This window comes from Puntigrus tetrazona, chromosome 10 (genome assembly GCF_018831695.1).
Source record: "Puntigrus tetrazona isolate hp1 chromosome 10, ASM1883169v1, whole genome shotgun sequence".
Taxonomy (NCBI): domain Eukaryota; kingdom Metazoa; phylum Chordata; class Actinopteri; order Cypriniformes; family Cyprinidae; genus Puntigrus; species Puntigrus tetrazona.
In genome coordinates this window covers 8,325,888-8,353,259 of record NC_056708.1, presented here as the reverse complement: position 1 = coordinate 8,353,259, position 27,372 = coordinate 8,325,888, and the positions used below count along the sequence as shown (strand labels likewise).

At 37.7% G+C, this 27,372-nt stretch overlaps 2 protein-coding genes across 8 annotated transcripts in view; both read left to right on the top strand.

Annotated features, from left to right (window-relative positions):
- cadm2a (cell adhesion molecule 2a) overlaps nt 1-27,372 on the top strand; it is a 1,030,129-nt gene that overhangs the window by 679,230 nt on the left and 323,527 nt on the right. The window lies entirely within an intron of this gene.
- The window catches only part of unc13bb (unc-13 homolog Bb (C. elegans)), a 77,511-nt gene that overhangs the window by 43,140 nt on the left and 6,999 nt on the right, over nt 1-27,372 (top strand). For 2 of the 5 annotated variants that reach the window (XM_043250614.1, XM_043250616.1), the window contains exons 2-26: nt 1,307-3,764; nt 3,913-3,935; nt 4,769-4,815; nt 5,005-5,083; nt 5,423-5,428; nt 6,111-6,185; nt 6,281-6,500; nt 6,647-6,874; nt 6,981-7,122; nt 7,667-7,836; nt 10,229-10,344; nt 10,458-10,621; nt 12,664-12,814; nt 13,318-13,386; nt 13,460-13,549; nt 13,626-13,766; nt 14,620-14,750; nt 14,838-14,923; nt 15,042-15,168; nt 15,261-15,357; nt 16,100-16,243; nt 16,772-16,849; nt 21,369-21,446; nt 26,226-26,314; nt 27,213-27,359. In XM_043250614.1, coding sequence (XP_043106549.1) covers nt 1,388-3,764; nt 3,913-3,935; nt 4,769-4,815; nt 5,005-5,083; nt 5,423-5,428; nt 6,111-6,185; nt 6,281-6,500; nt 6,647-6,874; nt 6,981-7,122; nt 7,667-7,836; nt 10,229-10,344; nt 10,458-10,621; nt 12,664-12,814; nt 13,318-13,386; nt 13,460-13,549; nt 13,626-13,766; nt 14,620-14,750; nt 14,838-14,923; nt 15,042-15,168; nt 15,261-15,357; nt 16,100-16,243; nt 16,772-16,849; nt 21,369-21,446; nt 26,226-26,314; nt 27,213-27,359 — 5,075 coding nt within the window. In that variant the 5' untranslated portion in view covers nt 1,307-1,387. Of the gene's footprint in view, nt 1-1,306; nt 3,765-3,912; nt 3,936-4,768; nt 4,816-5,004; nt 5,084-5,422; nt 5,429-6,110; nt 6,186-6,280; nt 6,501-6,646; nt 6,875-6,980; nt 7,123-7,666; nt 7,837-10,228; nt 10,345-10,457; nt 10,622-12,663; nt 12,815-13,317; nt 13,387-13,459; nt 13,550-13,625; nt 13,767-14,619; nt 14,751-14,837; nt 14,924-15,041; nt 15,169-15,260; nt 15,358-16,099; nt 16,244-16,771; nt 16,850-21,368; nt 21,447-25,897; nt 25,919-26,225; nt 26,315-27,212; nt 27,360-27,372 lie in introns of all 5 variants that reach the window. The other 3 variants (XM_043250615.1, XM_043250617.1, XM_043250618.1) reach the window with 2 other exon arrangements.

The window sequence follows — 27,372 nt, the reverse complement described above, 5'->3', positions numbered from 1 at the left end:
ATTATTGGTTTCTGTCAACTGTGCTCTTATCGTGAACACAAAATTCAACCGTTTGGGTGACGTTTAACAGAGATAAAATCTATAATGGGAATATTTAAATGTGACTTATGAAATTCAGAGTATTTAATGTATACCTTTATTGTAAAGGGAATATTTTAATTTAATTTTGATTAATTGCAAAAGTAGAGCACACTGATTCTGTAGAATTGTAACTTAAACTATTTTAACTTAAAGTAATTAAAATGAATATGAAAGTGTTCCATTTGAGAGTGTGTCATTTCCTGTATTAAATGTTACATTAAATATGCATCATAAAATGTGCTGTCCCTGACATTCATTTTACTCATTGGAGACACGTGGCAGCTAGCCAAAATGTGCCCTTGAAAGCCGCCAACCTAAACGCTCAATGTTGAAGTCACAGCAAAGATCATGTTGGCCATTAAATGCTTTTGGAGAATAACACGGAGGACGTTATCTGAATTTCAATAACTGTCTTATTGCTAGCACATATTACAGTGTATTTACAACGTTGCATTATAATTGGATATAAAGGATCTCAGAACTTTGTTTATATAATATATAAAAAAAAGAAATGAGTGAATGAGGGCTATAATCACGTCCTAACGTTTGTTATTAGTACTTCAGTACCTAGCTGACAATCAATAATAATTGATTTTTCAAACTTTTATTTTAGTGTAGTTCTTTTATTTGTTTAAAATAATTGAATATGGTAAAAGAAAGTCTAAATAAATGAAAAGGTGAAAGTGAAAAACCTACGTGTACAGACGAGACTAGCTAACATTTTGTCCTGACAGGCAGGAAATGGGGTGAAGCTGCTATTAGACCCAGCAGGTTCTGCTTAACAATCATGATGCACAGTGAATACAGCTGGGCTGTCACCCTCCCCATGCTGTAACAGTTACTGTTCGAAGAGCAGACTGGCAAGAAGATAATATGTTGGGTTCTGTGTGGAATATGCCCCATCAGTTTGGCAATGTGTGGACCTGAATCATTTCTACAACTGTATGCTTTAACAAACAAAAAATGCTATTTAAGTTTGCATATAATCTTGTGATTTGATTAAGCATGTATAACTTGACTCTTGAGCTGTTTTTGGAACCCATGTTTTTTAGTGTTCTCTCTTGAACAGTGCTCATTACAACAGTTATCTTAATGACTAGGTTCATTAGTATACTGTGACCATACTGTGCCTTTTACATCCTTATAAACACAGTGAAAACTGTCTATAATCAACTTTACTGTACTCTCTCTGTAATGTGGGATTTTACTTCCTCGTGTACTGTAGGTGAAATGCAACAGCTCTGTAATCGCATGCACCAGAGCTTCAAGGTTCTGGTCAGCATCTGAGGCACCCCCATTCTGAGGGATGTTATCTCGGAGTCATTCCAAAGAGCAAGATGAAACAAATGGGTCAGGTGAAATTCAGCAAAGAATGTCCAAGAAAAGAGAACTTGGCAAAAAGAGGACCCAGAGTCCCAAGGTCAGTCGGAGCATACGCAAGAAGATCCAGAAATTCCTCCAGGGATCAGGGGAATACACTGCCTATGACTCCCAGCACTCTCCCGTGGAGATAGAGGATGATATGTTCATCTGTGGCATTAAGAGAGATCCCTCTACTCAAGAGTGTACTCTTTCAACTCAGCGTAGTTTTGAAAGTCAAACTAAAACCTCTAAGAGTGCTGTTATTAGGCAGGGGAGGCGTAATAGTGATGGCAGTATCACTATTCCATCCATCCTGGGAATTAACAAATTAGAGCCCAAAGATCAAGCAGAAGAGAGTGAGTGTGTAGATGGAAGAGGTGCCATGGATAATAAACCAAGCCGAAGTACAGACAATGACAAAAAAAGAGAAGTAGGGTCAAGCACCATAGTGGAGCATATTTTGAAGGAGCTGCAGGGGATTAATAAAATCCAAGAAGAGATATCAGATTTGCGTCAATACCTGACGTCTGTAAGTGGCTCAGTAGATGAGGTGTCTTGCTGCGTAGATGCTGTACTGTTGGAAATTGAGGAGCTGTATTCAGTTGGTGCTATAGGGAATCCATCGCCTCGAAGAGTTGTGGCTTATCAAAGAAGTCCAGGTAGGCAGAATGCTGTTCCTCTCTTACAAAGCAGAAATAGTAGCCCGGTAGTAAAGCATAGAAAACTGGAGAAGAATAAAAGTAGACCTCTATCGGCTACAGCGAATGTGTCAGGGTGGGATGAGGAAACAGATTATAAAGATGTACCCAGAAGAACTAAGTTACACAATCCCAAAACTTCTGACAACTTGGATGCACACTGTTCCAGGTTTAAGAAGTCAAGCTATTGTCATCTTTATGGGCAAGAGTTTACAAGCACTAGTTCCTTATGCTCAGGTCACAGTTCTAACAGTCGAGATCAAGAAGGAAGTTATTATTCTAGAGAGGCAGCCCAAGCAAACAGTGGTTGGACATGTTCAGAAATGCAGTTGAGCGCGAGTAGAAGAGGAGGATGGAGTGGAGACACTGGATGGAGTGAGGAGGATTACTGCTCCTGCCAGAACAGTGCAGACGAATTGGAAACTGTTGAACACCCAGATACATGGTACAGGTACAATGGAGGTGAGACAAGTCATTCATCACATAGCAGCTCTGAACACCTATCCCTACTGTTTGGAAACCATGGTTCCCCATCCAGCTCATCCAGTGTTGTAGATTGGAGGCATCCTAAGAATCAAACTATCAGTGACATTGGCTGCGACTGTACATCAAATTGCATGTACTCACGGAGTTCTGGATACCACACCATGGATGCATATGCTGATGAATCCTGTAGTGGGCCTTCTCGAAGCCTTAGTTGTTCAACAGTTGGAATGACAGACTATGATGACGGTTGCCCAAATCTACTCTCTTCTTGTGAGCATTGCCTCTGTGATGTGGATTCAGAGAAAGGCTGGTCAGAAGGGGCTTGCACAGATATGTATGACCCAGATTACTCTGAAAATACAGACACTGAAGATTCACAGCCATCTAATCTAGGATATGATGTTGTAAAGATAAGTAAAGCCATGCTAACTTTCCACTCCGCTTTAAGGGGAGCCTTGACCAAGCTTGACACACCTGAATATCAGTGTCTAGATGAGGACACTAAGTCTGCAGTCCCAAGTCCATGCAAATCCAATGACCTTGAGGAGGATAGCACCACATTCAGTGAATCAAACGTGGACATTGTTGAACCTTCTGAAGGTGCAATTTTAGATCTCAGTGTGTCTCCTCAAAAAGGCATTGAAGATTCATTCCATGGTAAAGACTTCCAGGAATTACTAAACCGGCAACGTAATTCTCAAGCCTTTGATCCTCTACTATCGACTCCAAGTACGATTTCCCCTTCACATACTCCAAATGAACACTATGCATTGGACCACTTCGATAATGTAGAGGAACCTCTATCAGATCAGAAACTGCAGTGTACTCCAGAGCTTAGCTCAAAACAGTTGGATTTGAGTTCAGGGAATGTTGATTTTTGTGCTCAACAAATGGCATTTGGCTCAGGTAATATTAACATAAGTCCAGAGGGCACCAGTTTAGGAACACTGGAGACAGATGTTAATGGAAAACAGGCGGAGCATAGTCTTGACAATGAACCTTCCCTTGAAGACCCTCACCACCAGAAGTGCCTTGCCAATATTCAACGTGTGCTCAAAGAGAAGAGACATCGACATAGATTGTCCAGGATTGCCAATGCCTCAAAGAACACTTTCTCTGAGGAGGAATTTAAACAAGGTACAAAAAGTGTTTGTTTTTGGTTAGTTATACATGTAATTAAATTGAACAAAATGTTCCTGCTTCTGTCAATTTTTGCTTATTTTAATACTGTTTATCAATTGTTGTTCTTTTCTTTTTTTCTTTATTGTCCTGCTCTGTCTTTCAGAGGGAAGCAGGGAAGATGACCAGGTCGTGATTTATGTTTTGGTCAATTCTCAGTCGCTATTTTATTTTTCCATTTAATGCAAGTTTTTCTTTGCTTGTCATCCAAAGTTAAATTTGAATGCATTATTTTTGGAGCGTATGATACATGTACATGGCTGTCCATGACTTGAGTTTGCCAAATACAAAAAACTACTGACTTTAACACTGAATGTTTTGTCTTTTAATGGTTACATGTGTTGTTTGCTTCTGTTTTGTTTTAATGTGATTTGCCATCTTTTTAAATTATTAATAATTTGAAATGCTGGTCTTCGTCTTGTTACATTGTTGCTTTTAAAAGCAGTTGAAACATACCGCATGCCCTTGGGGAACTCCAGCTATCCAGCTGTAGTTCCATTTATCTGAGGAAGAATGCTCATGCCATTAAAAAAAAATGGTTCACCTCAGATGGAAAACACTGGCACAGTTTGCTAAACGTTTGTCAAGGTTTCACTCATTTCTGTCAGTTCTGTCATTAAGTAACCTTTGTTTTTTGGAGTGTGTTCATATGCAGTACTTATTCTGAAAGTTTTTTTTTTTTTTTTTTGTGCATTACAGAGTGTGTCTGTACTTTCAAAAGTTGATTTTCCATTTTCCCCCTTTCATTGATTTTGCTCTGATCTTATGAGTTGCATGTAAGTCATTTCGATCAGATTAAGTATTTTCATCATGAGGACTTCATCTTCAATACAATTGCTTTCTCAGACGTTTTGATGAACCTCAACCAATCCTGTGTCCTCTGCATTTATTTTAGGTGTTGTTCAAGTTGAATTGCTTCCCATGTATACACTGATTAATCTAAACTGTTTCTAATGCCATAGGGAAAAGAAAATGGAGATAATTCAAGACATGCTTGGATCAAAGCTGGGTAAGCTTTTTTGTTTAAACATTATTGGTAGTTGATAATTGCATTGCTGAATTTCACTTTTTTTCTTTTTATGGTTATGGAAATATAGAATTATTTATAAGTTAGTGGCATTTTATTTACATATTCATTGTCTATGTATTAATTATTAAGCATGGAAAATTCTCCTATACAAAGTGTTGATATCCACAGAAATGGGAGTGGAATATTTGGGATTGACAGTATGCCAGACCTTCGTAAGAAAAAAGCTATTCCTCTGGTTAGCGATGTGGTAAGTACTCTTTCCATGTGGGCTCACCTTGCATTAAAATTAGCAAAAGCTACATACATTTTTATTTTAATTGTAAACCAATGTTTTGTTTGCCAAAAGGAACGCCATCTGTTCAAAAAATATTACTTGTTCAAACTTATAACATTAGGCAATATTAAGTCAATATTTGCAGACAAAAACGTTTCAGAAGAAATAAATGACAACCATTCTAACTTTAAATTCTGACTCCAAAAGATATGAAGTGAAATAAAATCAATTCTCTGATCTCTCTCCTCCCCATGAAAAACATAAAATTAAACTTCTACAACTCTTTTGAATGCATTCACTCTGCATGGTCAGGCTATGGTAAGTTTTGAGTATAACCCATATGACTGAACCTACCTTTTTTGTGTATATCAAGATAATACTGCATCCACAGGATCAGTATTGCTGTAATAGTTTGCAAATGCACAGCTAAAAAGCAAGACATTGCAAACGTAGGCTGTTGCAGTAAAATGGTTAAATTACTTCTGCTAATAACATAAATACATGTATGATTATGATATTATGATAAAATAATTATTATTCAGTCAAAGTATTTGCAAACCATTTCAACCTTACTTGATATACTATATAAGCAATCTAGCAAAAATTGGTTCTTTCCAGTTGTTTACTTTTTATTAGTTTTTCTTTTCCTCCAACATGTTTGTGCCATTACTTTCAAAGGGCTGTTTTATAGAGGGTTGTTTGATTCTATTTAACAGGGTGTTTTACATGATTCTGTTCATATCTAGGCTTATGAGTAATGGTATGGTTTCTTTATTAACCCCTCATCCCCTAACTGCACAGACATTGGTTTCCTTTTGATTTCTGGGACTTCCATAGTCGCCATCCCTAGTTTTGAAGCTCTGGGTTTTTGCTCTTTGGCTTAGATGTTTATTTTTTACATCTGGATTCCACTTGGTTTCTGGCATCTCTTTCACCAGGGGTGTTTTAAGAGATTTTCTGTTGGTTTGCACTGTTCTAACATTTATTATTTGTATGATAGTCTCTGGTCCAAGCCAGGAAGGCTGGCATTGCATCTGCGATGGCCTCACGCTCCTCCATAAAAGATGAGGAACTGGTTAGTTAAATTTTTTTTTTCTGTTTCTGACTATATTAAATCAGTATTTTTTAAGTAAATATTTGATTCACTTTTCACTTCTTTCACTTCTACAGAAGAACCATGTATATAAGAAAACACTGCAAGCTTTAATCTACCCCATTTCTTGTACAACACCTCACAACTTTGAGATATGGACGGCCACAACACCCACCTACTGTTATGAGTGTGAGGGGCTTCTATGGGGTATTGCACGTCAGGGCATGCGCTGCACAGAGTGCGGGGTCAAATGTCACGAGAAGTGTCAGGAGCTGCTGAATGCAGATTGCCTACAGCGTAAGTATGTCTAAACCTAAATTATATTAGACATCTGCCCTGTTGAACCCATTTACCCAAATGGACTTCCTTCAGTGACATCTTCCTTGTCCAAATAACTATATTTTGGAGGCTGGATTAACCATCATTAACCCTTTTTAATTCAGGCGCGGCTGAAAAGAGCTCCAAACATGGTGCCGAGGACCGCACTCAGAACATCATTATGGCCATGAAGGATCGCATGAAGATCCGTGAGAGAAACAAGCCTGAGATCTTTGAGGTCATCCGAGATGTATTTGTGGTCAGCAAGGCTATCCATGCTCAGCAGATGAAGACCATCAAGCAGAGCGTCCTGGATGGAACTTCTAAGTGGTCAGCCAAGATCACTATCACAGGTTCAAAAACTTATCATTTAAATGCAGCCATTGAAAAGTGATTCTAAAATTCTGTTCTGAATGATGCCTCGATGACTTAATGTCTTCTAAACTTTCTCTCTTATAGTTGTCTGTGCTCAAGGACTGCAGGCTAAAGATAAGACCGGCTCCAGTGACCCCTACGTGACTGTCCAGGTGGGTAAAACCAAAAAGAGAACCAAGACGATCTACGGCAACCTCAATCCTGTCTGGGAGGAAAAGTTTCATTTGTAAGTATAATTCAAACAACCTCTTTGATTTGAAGTGTAACTTCCTTTGTTGTCCTGCGCTCACTTACTCAGAATGTGTGTCACCCAGTTTTTGATCCAGTCTATTTTCATTAGTGGAGTAAACTTGTCTGAGTGAACAGGCTGTGATTAAGCCACCGGACTGTTTTTAATATTATTCAATCCAATTGTATCTTAAAGGGATTGTTCACCCAAAAATGAAAATTAATGAAAATGTTATTAATTACTCACCCTTACGTCATTCCAAACCCACAAAACTTGAAGATATGAAGATATTTTCAATGAAATTGGAGTGATTTCTAACTCTGCACAGATAGCAACTGTGATCACATGTCCAATGACCAGAAAGACATAATTAAATATGGCAAGTATTTCAATGTTAATTTTATAAAGCAACAAGAATACTTTTTGTGCCCAAAGAAAACAAAAAGTAATGAATGCCACCTCAGGAGGGTGCATCCTTCAAAATGAGACGCAGATGAGAAACTTCAACACAGATTCTGAAGATATTTTTTTTGTCTTCCAGTGAGTGCCACAACTCCTCTGATCGCATCAAAGTTCGTGTTTGGGATGAAGATGATGACATAAAGTCACGAGTGAAGCAGCGCTTGAAAAGGGAGTCTGATGACTTCCTGGGCCAAAGCATCATTGAGGTTCGCACACTGAGTGGAGAAATGGACGTGTGGTACAACCTTGGTAAGCCCTCAACTAGCGCTTTGTATGTGTTATTTATTTATTTATTTATTTATTGTTTTTACTTATTTGTATATTTATTTTGAGCTTTTATGTCCAGGCAGCACCTTGGCCTGATTTCTTTGCAATAATGGAAAGTACAATATATGTATGAACGTTACTTGAACCATTTGTTTCACACTGTGCCAACAATTGACATTGTTTCAGTCATTTAAATGTTGGCTATTAGATTCAAAATGTTGGAATAAAGTGGTCAGTGGAGCAAAATTTCTCCTCAGATGACACTGCGTGCTGTCATTGTGGCTGGATGCCTCTTTTTAATGTTTTTGGTCCTTTGTGGAAAACCTCTCTGCCATGCTTTGACTTCTCTATAAAAGGAAAGGTTATTTGTTGCTAAAATATTAAACCCAAGGCGCTTACAGAGCACAAAATGTTGACATTGACTTGTAAACCCCCCAAATCTACTCATCCTCAATGTTCTGTTTCTTTCTTCTAGAGAAATTTTGAGAAATGTTCACACTGCTCTATTCCTTTATAATGTCAGTTTTCGTAGTTAGTATTAGTGTCCTGTTTGACGGTCTCCTGACATCATGCAAATGTATTTTAGTTGTTTATAGTACAAGAAACACCACTATACTGAATTGTGTGACTTGCTCATAATGATGAATGGTGTAGACCACCCCTCTCTAAGTGAGACGTGGCCCTTGCCTCTAAGATTTGTGTGTATACTCCATTACTCATGTCTCCCAACCTGACAGCACATCCCTTCTCGCCCAATTACCCCATTGTGCAGCGGCCCAGAGGCCTCCAGGATGTCCCAACCATGAAATCCACTGTTCCAAATTCTGTTTCTATCTTTCACTCTTGCTTTTTTGCACGTTTCATTATTATTCTGATGTAATCTAGCCTTTTATTCTTTCATTTCTAAAGTCCTCATTTGTACAGTCCATTATACTGTTCTAATTGTTTTTCCTCTGAATCTTTGGTCACCACATCTGCTGTAACAATTATTCTCAATAGTAGTAATTCAGCTTCATGTCCTCTTGTCTGTTTCTCACTCTGTATCATCATCATCATCATTATCATCATCATCCTCCTCTCCCTCCCTCTCTCTCTCTCTCGCTCTCTCTCTCTCTATCCATCCCTCCTGCGAAGCAGATATCCTCCTTGATTATTATGTAGCCCACTCCGGTCGGAAATTCACCACTTAGCCGACACATATAAATTATCCCAATAATTTGCCTGTCAGGGGAAATGGTTAGGGAAAGAAGAACCCAGTGTTTCTATTAAAAAAACAAAAAAAACAAAAAACCTCTTAATGATTTTTTGGTTTGGAAAGAGATAAGCTGAATATCAAACATTAAAAATAATAAACATTCTGATTGTAAATTGTACAAACCCTGTGATTTGTATTTATGTACTAAATTGTTTGATTATAGTGTTGTTACTGTTAACTAAAATTATTTTTGGTAATTGAAATGAGCAAAAATTAAAGAAATATTAGATGAAAATTAATTAATTAAATTAATTAAAAGGAATTAGGTTGGCACCAAAAGCTTCATTGGCAGCATGCCAACATATAATGCAGTTGCACTTTGGACATCCTGAGTTCTAATCCCAACTCGTGAACCTTCCACGATCACATTTCCCTTCTCTCTCCCACTTTGCTTCCTGTCTTATATACTGTCCTATCACATTAAAAAATACAAAAAAAAAATCTTAAAAATTTTTTTTTTTGAAATGCAAATGAAATAGCGGCTTACTGAATTAAAATAAGTTCAATTGCTAAAATAAAATAAAAAAAATCAATAGAACAAAAGCAAATAATACATTGGACCTTAAACAAAAATGTTACATATTTTTACAAATGAAAGAATTTTACTATTTTTACTAAACTAACACTGGCACTAACTTCAATTATTTTACAGTTAGGATAATAGATAATATATTACTTATAAACATTTTTTATAATTTTGTTGTTAATGCAGCTATATAAAATCAAACCCAAGAACGTGGTCGAAAAAACATTTGTAGCACAGAGCTTCCTTTTGACTTGTTGCTTTATTTACACTTAAATTAAGATTATTCAAATTTAGTTAGAACTAATTGTATTTAAAAAGTTGTTCTGTTAACTACTTCCTTCCATTAATGTTATGTAGAAATGAAATGTACATGAATGAACATAACTAAATCCAAATTTGTAGTTCTCAATATAGTCAATGTGAATGGCTAACCTATTCTTTATATTTTATTATACTTGAAAATATCAGGTAAACACGCAAAGAAACACGTTCTGATCCTATCTAACCCTGAGCAGTTATTTTTACTGCACTGTTCCCTTGGGTTAAATATGTCTGCACATATAGTAATTATTCTACATATCTCACCCCCACAGAGAAAAGAACAGACAAGTCTGCTGTTTCTGGTGCAATCCGTCTTCAGATCAGTGTGGAAATAAAGGGTGAAGAAAAAGTGGCCCCCTACCATGTCCAGTACACCTGTCTACATGAGGTGAACAATACGTAGACTGTCTGTCTGCATGAACCGTGTGCAGATCTCTCATTGTCATTCAGTGAATGTTGGTCTTTTAGTCACTAATACTTAGCCTCTGTTCTTTCTTGTAGAACCTCTTCCACCACATCACAGATGTCCTTGGTCAGGGTGTTGTGAAAATCCCAGAAGCTCGTGGCGATGATGCCTGGAAGGTGTACTTTGACGATGTACCACAGGAGATAGTGGATGAATTTGCAATGCGCTATGGAATTGAATCCATCTACCAGGCCATGACGTATGTATTAGTCTAACCCTCCATACTACCGTCAGTTGTTTTCAAATATCTTATTTTTGTCTGTTTTTTTTTCTTTGCTGCATTCTTACCATTTTTTTTTTTTCTGATTTCATCTTTGTCATCTAAACACAAGATCTTTAACCATTATAAATCATTACAGTTTGCAACATTACAACATTTGCATTCTCTGCAGTGAATGGGTGCCATCAGAATGAGAGTTTAAACAGCTGATAAAAGTGTTATAATAATCCACAAGTAACACCACTCGGGTCTATTGATTAATGTCTCTATTATTATGGATCGTGGATAAATGTTTTGGCCAAATGTAAGTGTTTAAAGAAAAAACATCTTAATGATAGATATCTAATGATTACATATCTATATAGCCAGTCAATCAGCAGTGATTTAACTAGGTGCCCCTCAGACAGACTTTATTGTAGAGAGCCATTGCCCATAAGTTTTCTTTGAAAATCAAATGAAGAAAATGTATGAAACATGATAGGAGTATGTCCCTTTAATAAAAGTTCAGTTAACTAACCAAAAAGTGCATAAAAGCATCATAAAATGAATCTTAATGTATTCAGCAGTTTAAAGGGATAGTTCATCCAAAAATTCTTTCAATAATACTTAACCTCATGGTGTTCCAAATTTGTGAGACCTCTATTTGTCTTCATAACACATATTAAGGTAATTTTGCTGAATTCTGTGAGCTCTCTGACAGCAAGGATCCTTACGCTATCAAGGTCCAGAAACATATCAAGGATATCAGTAAAATAATCCTTGTGACATCAGTGGCTTAACCGTAACTTTATGTAGCTACGAGAACACATTTTGTGCACAAAGAAAACAGAATGAATGACTTTATTCAACAATTTGTCTCCTTTGTGTCACCCTAAAGCAGCATTTTGGAGAGTGCATATGTAAACAATGTATGCAACATATGCACTTGGATATGTTTTTTTATATTCATATCGAAGTGTAAAAAACATAAACTGTGTATCTAAGTACTATGCTGCTGACACAGAACAGCATACGTTGTTCATATATGTGATACTTTCCAAAGTAGCTCTTGAGTGACATGGAGGAGATGAATTGTTGAATAAAGTCATTTAATATTATTCTCATAGTTTCATAAAATTATGGTTAAACCACTGATGTCAGTTAATAATTTTTAGGTGATATATTCCTTAAATCTAAGTTGTGTGGAGAGATATGATTGCTTGATATGATGAACAGATTTAATGTGTGCTTTTTACATATAAACTTGAGACCGTCAATAGTTTGTGAGCTCATTCAATTTACTGAATGTGTGGAGTGTAAGGAGATGCTCATTAACGGAGCACATCACTCAAATAAAGCACATGCAGTCCACCATATCTCACACCGAATGAGCCACAAGGCCAGTTGGAGTAATGACAGATACATCTTGCCAGCCAATTGATTTAACTAGGCGCCCCCACTAGCCATTGAAAAGTATAGAGGTTGACTTTTTTGTTGTGTTTACTAAAAACTGTTGCTAAAACCATAAAAATAACTTAAAGTAAATTTGAAAAAAAACAAACAAAAAAAAAACTGGAACTAGTTTTCAAGGCAGTTAGTGTATTGAAGTACTAAAATATCTAAAAATAAATATGCCAAAACTAAAACACAATAAGAACTATATAAGACTATGTAATATTTAATATTTATAAATATATTGTTTAGGAAAAAAAGAAGACCTAATAAAAATGACAGAAACAGACAATTACTGAAAATTTTACATTTAAAATTAAATTAAAAATATTAGCGAAAACTATAACTATATTATCAACATAATATTGGTGATACAAAAATAACTGCTTATCAGTGACTGCTTATCAGTTTGGAATGCTGTACATAAATATTATTGATTGATTGCATTTAATAAATTTGTAATTTAGTTGCATTTTAATTACACTTAACAGTTTTAATGGTTTATTTAATTAACATTTCTCTTGCCTTGCTTACCATTTTGGATGTATATATTTTTTTCCTCTGCATCTTCCTCGTCTTTGTGCATACAGGCACTTTGCATGTCTCTCATCTAAGTATATGTGTCCCGGGGTCCCTGCTGTGATGAGCACCCTGCTGGCCAACATTAACGCCTACTACGCCCACACCACTGCATCCACCAATGTCTCTGCTAGCGACAGATTTGCTGCATCCAACTTTGGGGTATGTTCAACTATCACATTACATGCAGACTCTAAAGAACACATACATATTTAGGTTATTCTGAATTTTATTTTTTAACCAAATCCTGTCATGGAACTAAAATCATTGAAAATTATTTTAATATTCAGAACTCCCGATCAAGTAATGAAGATTAAGTTATGGAAAAAAAGAACAGAAAAGGCATCTCGTATAAGGACATTTGCAAGCTGTAATTATTGTGTCAAGACAACAGTGTCAGTTGTTTGAAAAATGAGTTAATGACATGATGTATGAGATGATACTAGTTGACTCAAAATCATTATTTACTCAAGCTCATGTTTTTCAGTCTTTATGACAACAAAAATTGCATTTTGATTCATATTATCTATCTGTAAAAAGAACCATAATGTATCTTAATAGTTGTCCATAGGTCTTTTGCCATTGTGTCCAGATACATTAGCTAAATATTTCTAGTCAATGTCCTGGATTGTTGAAAATCTTGCTTAATTTTTCTCATCTTGTAGAAAGAAAGGTTTGTGAAGCTGTTGGATCAGCTGCACAATTCCCTGCGTATTGACCTCTCAATGTATCGAGTAAGTATTTTTTGGCATAGACTTTTTTTTAGATCTTACATGGGTAATTCTCAGTGACTTTTCTGTTTCTCAGAACAACTTCCCTGCAAGCAGTAAGGAGCGTTTGCAGGACCTAAAATCCACAGTGGACCTCCTGACCAGCATTACCTTTTTCAGAATGAAGGTCAAGGAAAAAAAAAACAGTTTTGTATTAGTTTTGATCCTCAATCCATATTCATCCTTAATAATGTCTCACTCAGGTCCAAGAATTGCAGAGTCCTCCAAGAGCCAGTCAGGTTGTGCGAGACTGTGTCAAAGCCTGCCTCAACTCTACGTATGACTACATCTTTAACAACTGTCAAGAGCTGTACAGTCGTCAATATCCTCAGATCGGAGACACGGTTAGACAGTCGCTCCTTTACAACCTGATATTAGTGACTCTGATGATTTGTCTCACGAGATTTAAAGCTCAAGTGTATCATCTCCACCAAACAGTATCGCAAAATCAGCCCCACCCCAAACTAAAACCATTGGTTGAGCCAGTGTTTATTCTGCTGGGCTGTTGAGAATGCTTAAACACACAATTTTAAGGGGCCATGTCTCTTTACTTTCTACTGTGCAATTTTCCATTTTGTTTCTATTCGAACATGGCCTAGATGGATTTGTTTGACTGTGTCTCATCATCTTTAGTATTTCGCAAATGGCACAGCATTTTTAAAATGTGCTGTTTGAGTTAAAACAAAAAAACAGAAAAAAATCTATTTAGTAAAATTATTTATTAATATTATAACCAAAGCAATTAAGTATAATATTTATGTAAATAAATATAAATATTTTGAAATAGCTTTTAGTTTTAAGTTTCCATTGTAATTTCCAGAATTTCCTCATGCTCTTGTCACTTTTATTTATAATCATAGTATAAGTTTTATATATATATATATTTTTTAGTTTTTTTAGCAATTACTTATTTTATTTCAGATAGTTGACAATGCATAATTTCTCATTTTTTCATGTAATATTTCTCTTATTTTACTTCAGCTTTATTACAATTAACAAAACCCAATTTTAAGGTTTAGTTAATAAAGCACTGTTTATATTACACATTAAATATCAAATGATACGTCACCTTTAAAATGTACCATTTTAGAATGTATATGTAATTCAAATGATAATTTGTAATAATTAAGAGATTATTTTACTGTCAGTAAAGCAAGTGATCCATGTTAATTTTTTCTCTCATTTCTTTTTGCTCAGCATAAGGAGGAGTGTATTCCGGAAGATCAGGGCCCAAGCATCAAGAATTTAGATTTCTGGCCCAAACTCATTACTCTAATAGTGTCCATCATTGAGGAGGACCGTAACTCCTATACACCTGTTCTAAACCAGTAAGTGCACACAAACCTGATTGCTCACACTCTATCCAACTCTATTGTCCTGTCATCATGTGTCATTTTGTTCCTGTTTCTCTACAGGTTTCCTCAGGAGCTGAATGTGGGAAAGTTGAGTGCGGAGGTCATGTGGAATCAGTTCTCTCAAGATATGAAGTATGCCATGGAAGGTCAGTACCAATTTGGTTCATTGATTGGATATGATGGAGATGATCGGATGTATTTTTTTTTATTTTTTAGCAAGCCACCAGTTGTTGTTGTTCATTTTCATGTGTTCTTATTCCACAGAACATGAAAAACACCGGCTGTGTAAGAGCGCAGACTACATGAACCTGCACTTCAAGGTCAAATGGCTGTATAATGAATATGTGAAGGATCTGTCAGCTTTCAAGGGTGTTGTGCCCGAATACCCCGTGTAAGTGAGCTCTTCATCTTCTCAACTATTAAACACATTCAGAAGTTGAAGCATTTTTGATGTTTGTTCACATTATGTCTTGCCTTTTCCAGGTGGTTCCAGCAGTTTGTGCTGCAGTGGCTGGATGAGAACGAGGATGTATCCATGGAGTTCATGCATGGAGCCCTGGAGAGAGATAAAAAAGATGGAGTAAGATGTTTTTCAGTGCAATTTACCTCTAATAGCCTGTTATCTTTCATACATTCTCATCACAGAAGTGTTTCTTGACCTTTATGATGCTCTTGTGTCACAAAATAGTCATTTTGCTTCTCAGAACTGTTTAACAGTTTAAAAGTTTTGCTATTTTCAAGAGCCTCAGGAGAAATTATGTTCATTTTAGGTTGTCTGTTAAAACAAAATAGTTTCTTCTTGCTTGTTAATGAAATACTTCACAAAACAAATAAAAAAACAAAATACCATACAATTTATTCACCATCAGGCCAATATGGCCAATATGGCAATTAATCGATTTCTTAATATGAACAGAGCATTACATAACTTGCTCACCAGTGCATCCTCTGCAGTGAATGGGTGCCAACTTCAAACTGTTGCTTCTGACTGAAATGCCAGGAGAGAGTCAGGAGAGAAATATGCACAGCTGTTTACAAGTCCAAAAAAAAAATTGTTACAATTTTTGTATAATGTTTCCTATAAACATGCTGCTTTTCATTTCACAGGATGTTAATTGGACTGGAATTGTAAATTACTTGGATTATTATGATGTGTGCGTGTGTGTGTGTGTGTGTGTGTGTGTATGTAATATAATGCATCATTCTCTAACCTGTCATGAATGTTGTCCAGTAATTGTGCTATATAAAAAGGTGACCTTACATGTCCTGTCACACAACTGAAAAGAAATGGATTTTAAATAACATGCATCTGTCATCTACAGTTCCAGCAGACGTCAGAGCATGCTCTCTTCTCCTGTTCAGTGGTGGACGTCTTCACCCAGCTCAACCAGAGCTTTGAAATCATCAAGAAATTGGAGTGTCCTGACCCCAAAGTCATGGCCCTCTACAGCCGTCGGTTTGCCAAGGTGGACTAGCGTCCTTCCTAATCCGATTACAAATAGATTCGCGTCAGAACAAATGTCGGCTGTCAGAGTATTATCTTGTTTCGTGAATTATCTGCGATTTCTGAGAGAATGGGCCCACTTTAACCAAAGGGCATTTCAGTGTAGAGCAAATGAAGAATATTAGTGAAGCAAAAACATTTGTCTGAAAGAATGAGATTCTATTGTAATCAAATGAAAATGCTTAATGCAGCCCTTTTTCATTAAGCTTCAGTCAGTCCCCAGACCAAGTCTGCAAGCTTCTTTGAGAGAAATGCATAGCTCCCTCAAGAATCTTTATCGGACATGTGGAGAGCTCATTGGGCTGATGTCCAGCAGTTTTATGCTTGCAAACACATAGCTCTGAGTGTAAAGATGAGCCCCAGAGAGTTTCTTCTAGATTTCCTGAAATGTTAGCCTGCTTTTTCATTTGTTTGCTTGGTAATGCTATTACCAAGACATTTTAACTTTTGAAAAATGTTAAGCTCAGTTCTTATTTCTTTGTCTTCACAGACTATTGACAAAGTTTTGCTACAGTACAGTGCCATTTTGAAGAAGAGCTTCCCGTCCTATTGTGATAAGGAGAAGATTGTAAGTCATTCTCCTGGTAGTTAACCCTGACATTTCTGGTAATAGATGTCTCTTTGTCTTTGCTCTTTCACTGTATACATGTTTGTAAATACAGTATATACAGACATAATATGTGTGTGTGTGTGTGTGTGTGTGTGTGTGTGTGTGTGTGTGTGTGTGTGTGTGTGTGTGTGTGTGAAAATGCTGTAAACAAAGAATGCTTTCAAAAATGGTTAAACATTTATTTTCATAAATGAACAAAATGCAGTGAATGAACAAAAGACAAATCTAAATCAAATCAATATTTGGTGTGATCACCCTTTTGCCTTAAAAACAGCAGCAATTCTTCTAGGTACACTTGCACATAGTTTGAAGGAACTCGACTGGTAGGTTGTTCCAAACATCTTGAAGAACTAACCACAGATCTTCTGTGGATGTAGGCTTTCTCACATTCTTTTGTGTCTTCATGTAATCCCAGACACACTCTATGATGTTCAGATCAGGGCTGTGTGGGGGCTATGCCATCACTTCTAGTACTTCTTGTTCTTCTTTATGCTGAAGATAGTTCTTAATGACTGTGGCTGTATGTTTAGGGTCATTGTCCTGCTGCAGAATAAATTTTGGGCCAATCATACTCCTCGCTAATGGTGTTGCATGGTTGATAAGTATCTGCCTGTATTTCTGAGCTTTGAGAACACCATTAAACCTGACCAAATCTCCAACCCCATTTGAAGAAATGCAGTCCTAAACGTTTAAGGATCCTCCACCATTTACAGACAGTCAGTATTGTACCGCTCTCCTGCCCTTCCACAAACAAACTGCTTTCTGCTACAGCTAAATACTTCAAATTTTGAATCATCAGTCCAGAGCACCTGCTGCCATTTTTCTGCATGCCAGTTCCACTGTTTTCATGCATATTTGAGTTGCTTGGCCTTATTCCCACTTCGGAGGTATGGCTTTTTGGCTACAACTCTTTCATGAAGACCACTTCTTCCCAGACTTCTCCAGACAGTAGATGGGTGTACATGGGTCTCACTGGTTTCTGTCAGTTCTGAGCTGATGGCATCTTCCGATTTCAAAGGGTTTTAAGCTTGATGTGTCTCCTCACCCAGTTTTAAGCCTCTACACAGCTGTTTCTGTTTCAGTTCATGACTGGGTTTCAACCTATGTGTGACTTTTGTGATTATTAGCACTTGTTTGGTGTAATTGGTTGAGCATACACCTGACTATCCAAGATCCAAGATGGCGGCGCGGCAGTAGCACGCAGCGGCCACTCCGGAACCAAAATGGTGTTTTTTGTTTGTTCAAGCCGAAATTTCGTAGGGCATGGACACCAACGACAGTTGTGTCCGCGCATACGGCCACCAGACACTGAAACTGCTCAGAAACCACGCAATATCTAAACTGAGCAACGACGTTGCATGCGGACTCCAGGACCTTGGCTTGCTGTGCAGACCAGGCCCTCAGTCCTCGGTGTCTCCTGATGCCGAAGGCCGGGGAAGAGGACGCCGCAAGCGGTGTTCGAGAAAACGGAGGCGCGGTAAACAGGCGGGTGTCCATACTAGGCTAACCGCTAACCCTAGCCAGCCGACACTCCCCTCTATCTTTCTGTCCAATGTCTGTTCACTCGACAATAAGATGGACTACATTCGACTTCACCGAGCTACACGGCGTGAGTATAGGGATTGCTGCGTCTTTGTCTTTACGGAAACATGGCTCAGCGACAGAGTTCCGGACACCACCATTCAGCTAACCGGGCTAACCGCATTTCGTGCCGACAGAAATGCTGCACTGAGTAGTAAGACTCGCGGTGGTGGGGTGTGTGTTTATATCAACATGGAATGGTGTAAGGACTCTGTGCTTATATCCAACTATTGCTCCTCGCTAGTGGAGTTCATTGTTGTCAAATGCAGACCCTTTTATCTACCCCGGGAATTCACCACCGTCTACACTATCGGAGTTTACATTCCACCCAGTGCTAATGCTAAGGCTCTGAGCGAGCTGTACAAAGCTATTAGCGAGCTGCAGAATGCTCACCCCGATGGACTTTTTATTATCGCCGGAGATTTCAATCACGCAAATCTCAAAACCGTGCTCCCTAAACTCCATCAGCATGTGGACTTTGCTACGAGAGGAGCGAACACGCTGGATCTTGTTTACACAAACATTCCCGGCACGTATCGCACGGAGCCCCGCCCCCACCTCGGCTACTCAGACCACTGTTATGTTGATTCCAGCATACAGACCACTCATCAGACGCTCTAAACCAGTTCTGAAACAGATTAAAACCTGGCCAGCTTATGCTAAAAGAATCCCTGGCCACATCCAAAACAGCAGTGACTCACGGCGCATATGGCAGGGCATTCAAGCGGTCACCAACTACAAGACAACTCCACCTGTCTGTGATAGTGATGCCTCCCTACCAGATGCGCTGAATGACTTCTACGCACGTTTTGAGGCACAGAATAAAACAATGGTGAGGAAGTCCACCCCTCATACCAATGACCTCGTACTCTTTATAGAGTTAGCCCACGGAAGTCTGCTGGACCGGACAACATTCCAGGCAGAGTACTAAAGGAGTGTGCAGAGCAGCTAGCTGATGTCTTCACTGATATCTTCAATATCTCTCTGAGCAGCTCTGTCATTCCAGCGTGCCTCAAAACAACAACAATTGTCCCGGTGCCTAAGAAGTCTGTGGTTTCGTGCCTCAATGACTATCGTCCCGTCGCACTCACACCAATTGTGACGAAATGCTTCGAGAGGCTTGTCATGAGGCACATCAAGTCACAGCTACCACCTTCACTTGACCCATTACAGTTTGCATATCGTCCAAACCGCTCTACAGACGATGCTATCACCACAACCCTCCATCTCGCCCTCTCACATCTGCTCAAAGGGAAACTACATCCGAATGCTGTTCATTGACTTCAGCTCAGCATTCAACACCATCATCCCTCAGCAACTTATAGAGAAGCTAAGCCTGCTGGGCCTGAACACCTCTCTCTGCAACTAGATCCTGGACTTTCTGACAGGCAGACCTCAGTCAGTCAGGGCTGTGTGCTCAGTCCACTGCTGTTCACTTTGCTGACTCACGACTGTGCAGGGATGCACAGCTCCAATCATATAATCAAGTTCGCTGATGACACGACCGTGGTGGGTCTCATCAGCAAGAGCGACTTGGTGTAGAGCCAACAATTTATCTCTGAATGTTGACAAGCAAGCAAAGAGCGACCATTCTCCGCTGTCCATCGACGGGTCCAAGGTGGAGACCGTCAAGAGCACCAAATTCCTTGGTGTTCATCTGGCGGATAACTTCACCTGGTCACTCAACACCAGCTCCATCACCAAGAAAGCCCAGCAGCGCCTCTACTTCTTGAGGAGGCTGAGGAAAGCTCATCTCCCTCCACCCATCCTGACTATGTTCTATAGGGGGACCATTGAGAGCGTCCTGTGCAGTTGCATCACTGCCTGGTTTGGGAATTGCACCGTATCGGATCGCAAGACCCTCCAAAGGTTAGTGAAGACAGCTGAAAAGATCACTGGCGTCTCTCTGCCCTCTATCACGGACATCTACACCACACGCTGCATCCGCAAAGCCCACAATATAGTACAGGACCCCACACACCCCTCACACACATTATTCACCCTCTTGCCATCTGGAAAGAGGTACCGGAGCATTCGGGCCCTCACAACCAGACTGCTGAACAGTTTCTTCCCACAAGCCATCAGACTCCTCAATAACCACACCTGAATGGACTTCCTGTCCCATAAGCATTCTTGCACGTCATATTTATTGTTGTGCACTTCATATTTATTGTTGTTTGTATTTTGTGTTCTTGCTCTAATTATGTCTTTGCACTGTTTGCACTAGTTTGCACACTGGGTTTGCACTCTACTCCCCTGCTGTTTGCACTAGTCTGCACACTTTGCACTTTATGTGGCTAAGGCACTGTCTTAGCTCAATATGTGAGTTCTTTTGTATTGTGTTGTAAGTGTGACTCCATGTAGCACCAGGTCCTGGAGAAACGTTGTCTCATTTCACTATGTACTGCACAGCTATATGTAGTTGAAATGACAATAAAAGCCACTTGACTTGACTTGACTTGACTTGACTTGACTTGACTATAGTCCTACAAAATCCCTGACTTTGTCTCTGAAGTGTACCTAATAAGAATTGATGCTGGTTTAAAGGCAAAAGTAGAAACACCAAATATTGATTTGATTTAGAATTTTCTTTTGTTCACTCACTTTGCATTTTGTAAATTGACAAAAATATACAAATATATATTATTTATATTTCTGAAAGCATTCTTTGTTTACAGCATTTTTTCACACCTGCCTAAACTATATTAGAATTATCTATACATATTTTGAGTAATAAAAAACTATTTAATAAGAAAAAATACAATTACTTTTATTTTATTTTACCTACATCCCTGTTTATATTCAAATATTGCTTGCATTTAAAACACATTTTATGTTCTGACTACATTGTATGTCATCTTTTCTAATAAATCTCTGTGTTTTTCTTTGTCCTCAGCCATGCGTCTTGATGAATAATGTCCAGCAGTTGCGTGTTCAGCTTGAGAAGATGTTTGAATCTATGGGTGCCAAACAGGTAGGCGAGCAGCAGGGGAAGGTGACCTTCCCTAAGCAGAGTCATTTGTCCTCTCCTCATTTGTCTGGGACATCAGAGTACACAAGCGGCCTGTTGTCTCTCTCAGCATATTAAGAGAACTCACCCTGTTGTATTGAAATGGGCGTGATGCAGCATTGTTGTTTTGTCATTTATATAGTTGATAATTTGCTTGCGGTTTATTTAGGTTTCACAACTGTTTTTTTTTTTATCAGCATTTTGGCTGATGTTAAAGCAGTATTTGTGTGTTTTCTTCTCAGATAGCCATAAAGGAAGCCAGGGTATGACTAGAATTTTGATCTCCGTAGATAATAGGAGTAGAGTAGTTTTTGAGCTATCGTGAATGATTTTAAACCTAAGCTTGGATTTACTTAAATGACATGATTGCAGACTTTAGAAATATAAAGCAAGTCATTATTTTTTTAAAAATAAAGTTGGATGCAATAGTGGCCCCCGAGGATGAAGAGGAGGGGGAAGAGGAGGTGGGTACACAGTGTTCCAAAATGCACGTATTTATAAAGTATGTGTGTTCCTAAAGGAAACACATGGATTTTGATTCTTTGAGAGGCTTATTATTGCACTTCTTCTGTGATTAATCAGGTTATCAATGAAAATGTGAAAGATGGCGAGGTGGGTACAAGTAGACTAGACATAAAATAGCTAATTTCTTGCCGTTCTCCCTAGCTCTAATCTAGTGAAAGCAATTACATAGAATTAAAATGAGGAAAATAGTTTTGAAAGTAGAGCAGTTGCTTTTGTTGCAGTATATTGAATTTATGCTTGATTAGAACCCTGATGTCATCAACCCTGTTGTATCAAGTGATTTTTAGATTTGTTGGATTGTGTTCATTCTGGGAGAATGAGAGATTGTCATTGTGTCGGTGTGTGTGTGTGTGTGTGTGTGTGTGAGAGAGTTGAGGCATTAGTTGAGACTTTGTCTTAGGCTGATTAGTAAAGGATCAGTGAAGTCTTAGGCGTTTCTGTTCATGGGACAATGACATTGGATTCTACACATTGCTGATCTTTTTATTTTCTGTTTACTTAATATTTTATTATAATTTTATTACATTCATTGGATAGCAGGGCAGATAAATCTCAATATCAGTCAGATACAGGTTTTTGTAGTTGACTAAATGTTGTATTTGAAAACAGTTTAGTTAGTTACTTTTTTTGTAAATCACCATTTGCAGTTTTTATGATTTGTTGAAAAACTAATTAATTCTGAAATAGGGTTGCTGTAGTTGTTTTTCTAAACTTGAAAAGTAAAATGCTTTAAAAAGGAAGCCCACTATGGAAGCCCACTTTGACTTTAGACCTCATAATTTTGAGATTGTCATTATTCATTATGTCATTATTACAATTCTGAGGATTAACATGAGTTAATAATCGTGAGTTTGTATTGTACAGTTCTGAAAAAAAATAAAAAATATAGTGACATTTGAACTGCGAGAATAATAACCAGAATTATGATACCACAATTGCCATTTTGCCAAAAAAAGAAACATTAAAACTTGAGAAGTGTCATAAAGAAAAATATCAATTAATCAGTCAATCAATCAATCAATCATTTTTATTTATATAGCGCTTTTAACAACACAGGTTGCATCAAAGCACTGTACAGTATAATGTAGAAGAATACAATGACAGGGATGTATAATGACGAGAGTGAACAATTTGTTATTAAATGCAGAGACGGTCTCTGTAATCAATTCGATAATAGTTGCTAGAAGTTAAGTGTCCCCAACAAAGCAAGCCAGAGGCGACAGCAGCAAGGAACCAAAACCCCATCCATACAGAACGGAGAAAAAAAACCTTGGGAGAAACCAGACTAAGTTGGGGTCAGTTCTCCTCTGACCGGACGCCCAGCACTTAACTTTCAGTTCAATTTTAAACGCAGCTGTGTCAGATAGTGTAAATGACTTAGTGTGTGTGTGTTTGTGTGTGTGTAAAATAATCCTGTGTTTAATTTTGGCAGGATAAACGTCTTGTGAAAATGGTATTTTATACAATTGGACTTCTCAGAAACATTCCTCTGGTTCAATGATATTTTATTAAACTGGAAAACTAATAATCTACATAATAGACCACTTTAGGTTTAATTAATTAATAATTACTCTAGGTGGTTCTAAAGAAGCTTGTCGCATTGGCATCCACATTTCAGGATGTATGTAAAGGACCAGAATCAAATGTATCTAAAGTTTACTCTACTATGATATCTGCTGTGCAGATATCTCCACAGCGCACTGGTTAGGTGCTACATAACAGCAGGCTCGTATTTGTATTAGCTTCAGTCTGACTATATGATGTGGCTTCTGTCCCCAGCTGGAAGAGAGTGAGGATGAGGAGGACGAGTTACAGGAGGTTTGTTTTTGGGATCATCCATGCTGAATTCATGGTTGTGTTTCATCCGTTATTGTCCTTTTAATCCAACAATTTCCCAAGCGCCCCATTGCAGCACACAGACATGTCGCTGTCCCAGTGATCAGCCATGTCTGAACTATGTGTGAACTCCCATCCGTGCCTCAGCCCCTTTAACAATGGCTCACTGTGACCTTCATCGTGTGTCTGTGTTTTCTAGGAAAATTTATTAAAGTTTTAAGAAAACTTCACATTCTCGACTGCCCTCCACAAATCTCCAACCCATCACAGACAGTCAGCATACAGAACTAAATTCTAATCAATAAAGGGTTCATTAATAATAGACAGGGTTTTACTGTATATTAGCTTTTTTAATGTACATACATTTTTTAACTGTACATACTGTTCAAAGGTTTGGGGTCACCAAAACGTTTTTTTTTTTATCTTGGCTACAATTATTGCAACATCCTTTTCCTGAGATAGCAGCCCAGAGTTTTCTTCTGTAATGCCTGAAAAGTTTGGAGAACATCCCTTCATGCAGATTCTCCCTAGATCCTTCAGAATACCAGCTCCATGTTGGTGTTTCTCCTCTTTAGTTCACCTCTCTCATTTTCTATAGGGTTCAGGTCAAGAGACTAGGACAACCCTGGCATTTTGTGCTCAGTGGCGCATTTTTGTGTTGATTTTGATGTTTCTTTTGGATTATTGTCCCAATGGAACATCCAACCATGGCCCATATTATGATTTCTAACAGAGGCTGCCAGCTTTAGATTTTTTATCTGTTGGTGTTTTATAGAATTCATGATTCTTCGCATCTGAGCAAGATGTCCAAGACCTCTAGCAGAAAAACAGGCAGGCAAAGATTCACAGTATATTTAGCTGTGGGCATGGGCTACCTCTGACCATAGAAACCAAGTGGATTTTGCTTTTGGATGAGCAAAGAGAATTGTTCTTGAAACAAAAGTTTTTTTGTTTTTCTGTCTCCAAGATTTAAGTAATCTCTGCAATTCTCCAGCTATGTCCTTTTTGTAATATTTTCCTTATATTTATAATCCTTTGGAACAGGACATCATAGCTGGACAATTTTGTGGTCCTAGTCTCACTAGTATGCAAATTTTAAAAATGAATGGTAATATACTTCAGAGGTATTTTACTCAAAAATGTCCAGGGGCGCCAGTAATTGTAGCCAACATGCAGTGAAAACATATATTTTATTGTGAGGTTTTCTCTCCACATGAGGTGAGGTGAGCTAGATGAAAAACTCTATTCTATTCTATTCTATTCTATTCTGTGCCCTGTTTATAGAACGTTCCCTTTTGGAAGTCTTTTTTAAATATAAATATTCACTCTCATAACCATCACTCTAGTGTTGCCCCCTGTACAGTTTTACTGTACATTTATATTTGAGTGTTTGACATATACAAATTTTTATATACGTTTGATATCATTTTTTTTCCTCAACCCTGCCCATAGATGGACATCTCAGAGGACAAGGTGTGTATTGAGTCCTTTGAGTCAGAATTTTTTTTCTCTGAATTTAAATATAAATGCAATTTTCTTTTTTTTTTTTTTTTTTTTTTTTTTTTTTTTTTTTTTTACATTCAGATCTTGATTTGCACTTGCTACGTAATTATACACTGTTTCTTTATATCTATGAAAAGCCTGAGAAAGCAGACAGGGAGCAGAAGGTGAGACTCAGACTTGTTTCTCACTCCTGTGTTCTTCAACATGTCATTTAATATGTTAAATCACTCCTTTTTATAGATCCAGGTTGTGTCTCAGCATTCCTAGTGGTCCAGAGATCAAGAAAAATCTATTTATTGAAAGAAAGAAAGGTTAAATAGGATGGTCATATTCAAATGACTTTATTTTGCATATATTTGGGCGAACATGAGGGCAGTATTGCATCTGCAGTGCACACTGTTTGCTACTTTTATTTTGTAGTATACCAAAACAACTGAACCCGTAGCTCCTCTCTTCCTCAGAACTGCTCATTAGTCTCAATATTTTTATTGGGTTGTGATGTGATTTGTTGAAATGATTAAAAATGAAACATCCTTTTGCTCTTTCTGAAGGTGGTGGTCAGCAGTAAGCAGGTGGGTTGCACAGCCTGTGTGGTTGTAGCAATACTTTTCGTGTTTGAGAGCTCATTAAAAGAGCACTTATACAGTAGAGGACTCTAGTGTGGTCTTTCTTCCTGTTCTTCCTCCTCCTCTTACTGAAACTGTGTGAGTTTTACAGGCTGTTTTGCCCATCAGTGGTATTTTCACCCCCTCTGAACTGTTCTCATCACATCGGTGTCATAAAGCTGGTGGTTTATAATCGGGTGAAGTGGTGTTAGTTGCGATGGTGAAGAACATCTGAATTTAGCAGAGCTGTTTATGTGTGTTTTTCATTCTGCAGTTAGACACAGAGGCCAGTGACATCCTGAATGATCTCCAGGTCAAGCTGAACAACGTTTTGGATGAGCTGAGCAGCACCTTTGGAAACACGTCAGTGTTTATACAGTAGATCATATACATGTGGATTAATCACATAAAAATAGACAGATTCTGAAACGCAAAACAAATTAAGAAATTATATTTTGCATAAAGGAAATTAAGTCTTCTTTTCAGGAACATTTGTATTATTACATTGTTACGTTTCCCGACATTTCTTCCAAGATAATTAAGCACATTTCTCCCCTTTCTTTAACAGTTGTCCCATTTTGTAACAGTAAAGTATAAATTAAGCATAATTATTCATTTTGGAATGTATTATTTAAAATATCTATAATTGGGGATATTTTTTGTGCTGTCTTTAATTTATAATAAATATATTATAATCTAATATATTTAGAACAAATTAAAGGTAGCCCAAAAAACTGTCAATATTTGTCATATTTGTAGCAATTACTTCACAATTTATTTATTTTGGGCATATCTTAATAACTGGGAGGAATGTCAGCTTAATTTAAATATTATTTGCATTTCAGCTGTTATTTGCATAATTCCCAGTCATAATTTTCATTACTGTAAAGTGTTTTTATTGTCAAAAATTCTGATATAAATAATAAAGATGAATGAATAGCCATAATACATTCATTATTATAATTATTATTTTTATTCTAATAATAATAATTATAAATAGAAGGTGAGAGGATGCTTAATTGACATAAAAATAAGAAATCTCAGTTAGACAAACAAGCTTTATTTTTGCCACACAATTTTTTTTTTTAAATGAATGTTGGTTTTACTCTGATTAACATCGTATCTCAGGATCTCTTTGTCGATTAAAGATTGAGATATCCTACTGTAAAATAATTTACATTCAACACTTTTGCACAACTGCCTTTTTTCTTCAATCTAGCATGTTTCTTCTCCTGGCTGCATGTTTCCTCTTCCTCTGTAGTTTCCAAAGCCGCATTGATGACTGCATGCGTCAGATGGCCAGTCTGCTGTACCAGATCAAGGGTCCTGTGAACGCCAACAACCGTAACCAGGTGGAGGCCGACTCTGATAACATGCTGCGGCCACTGATGGACTTCCTTGATGCAAAGTGAGTAAAACTC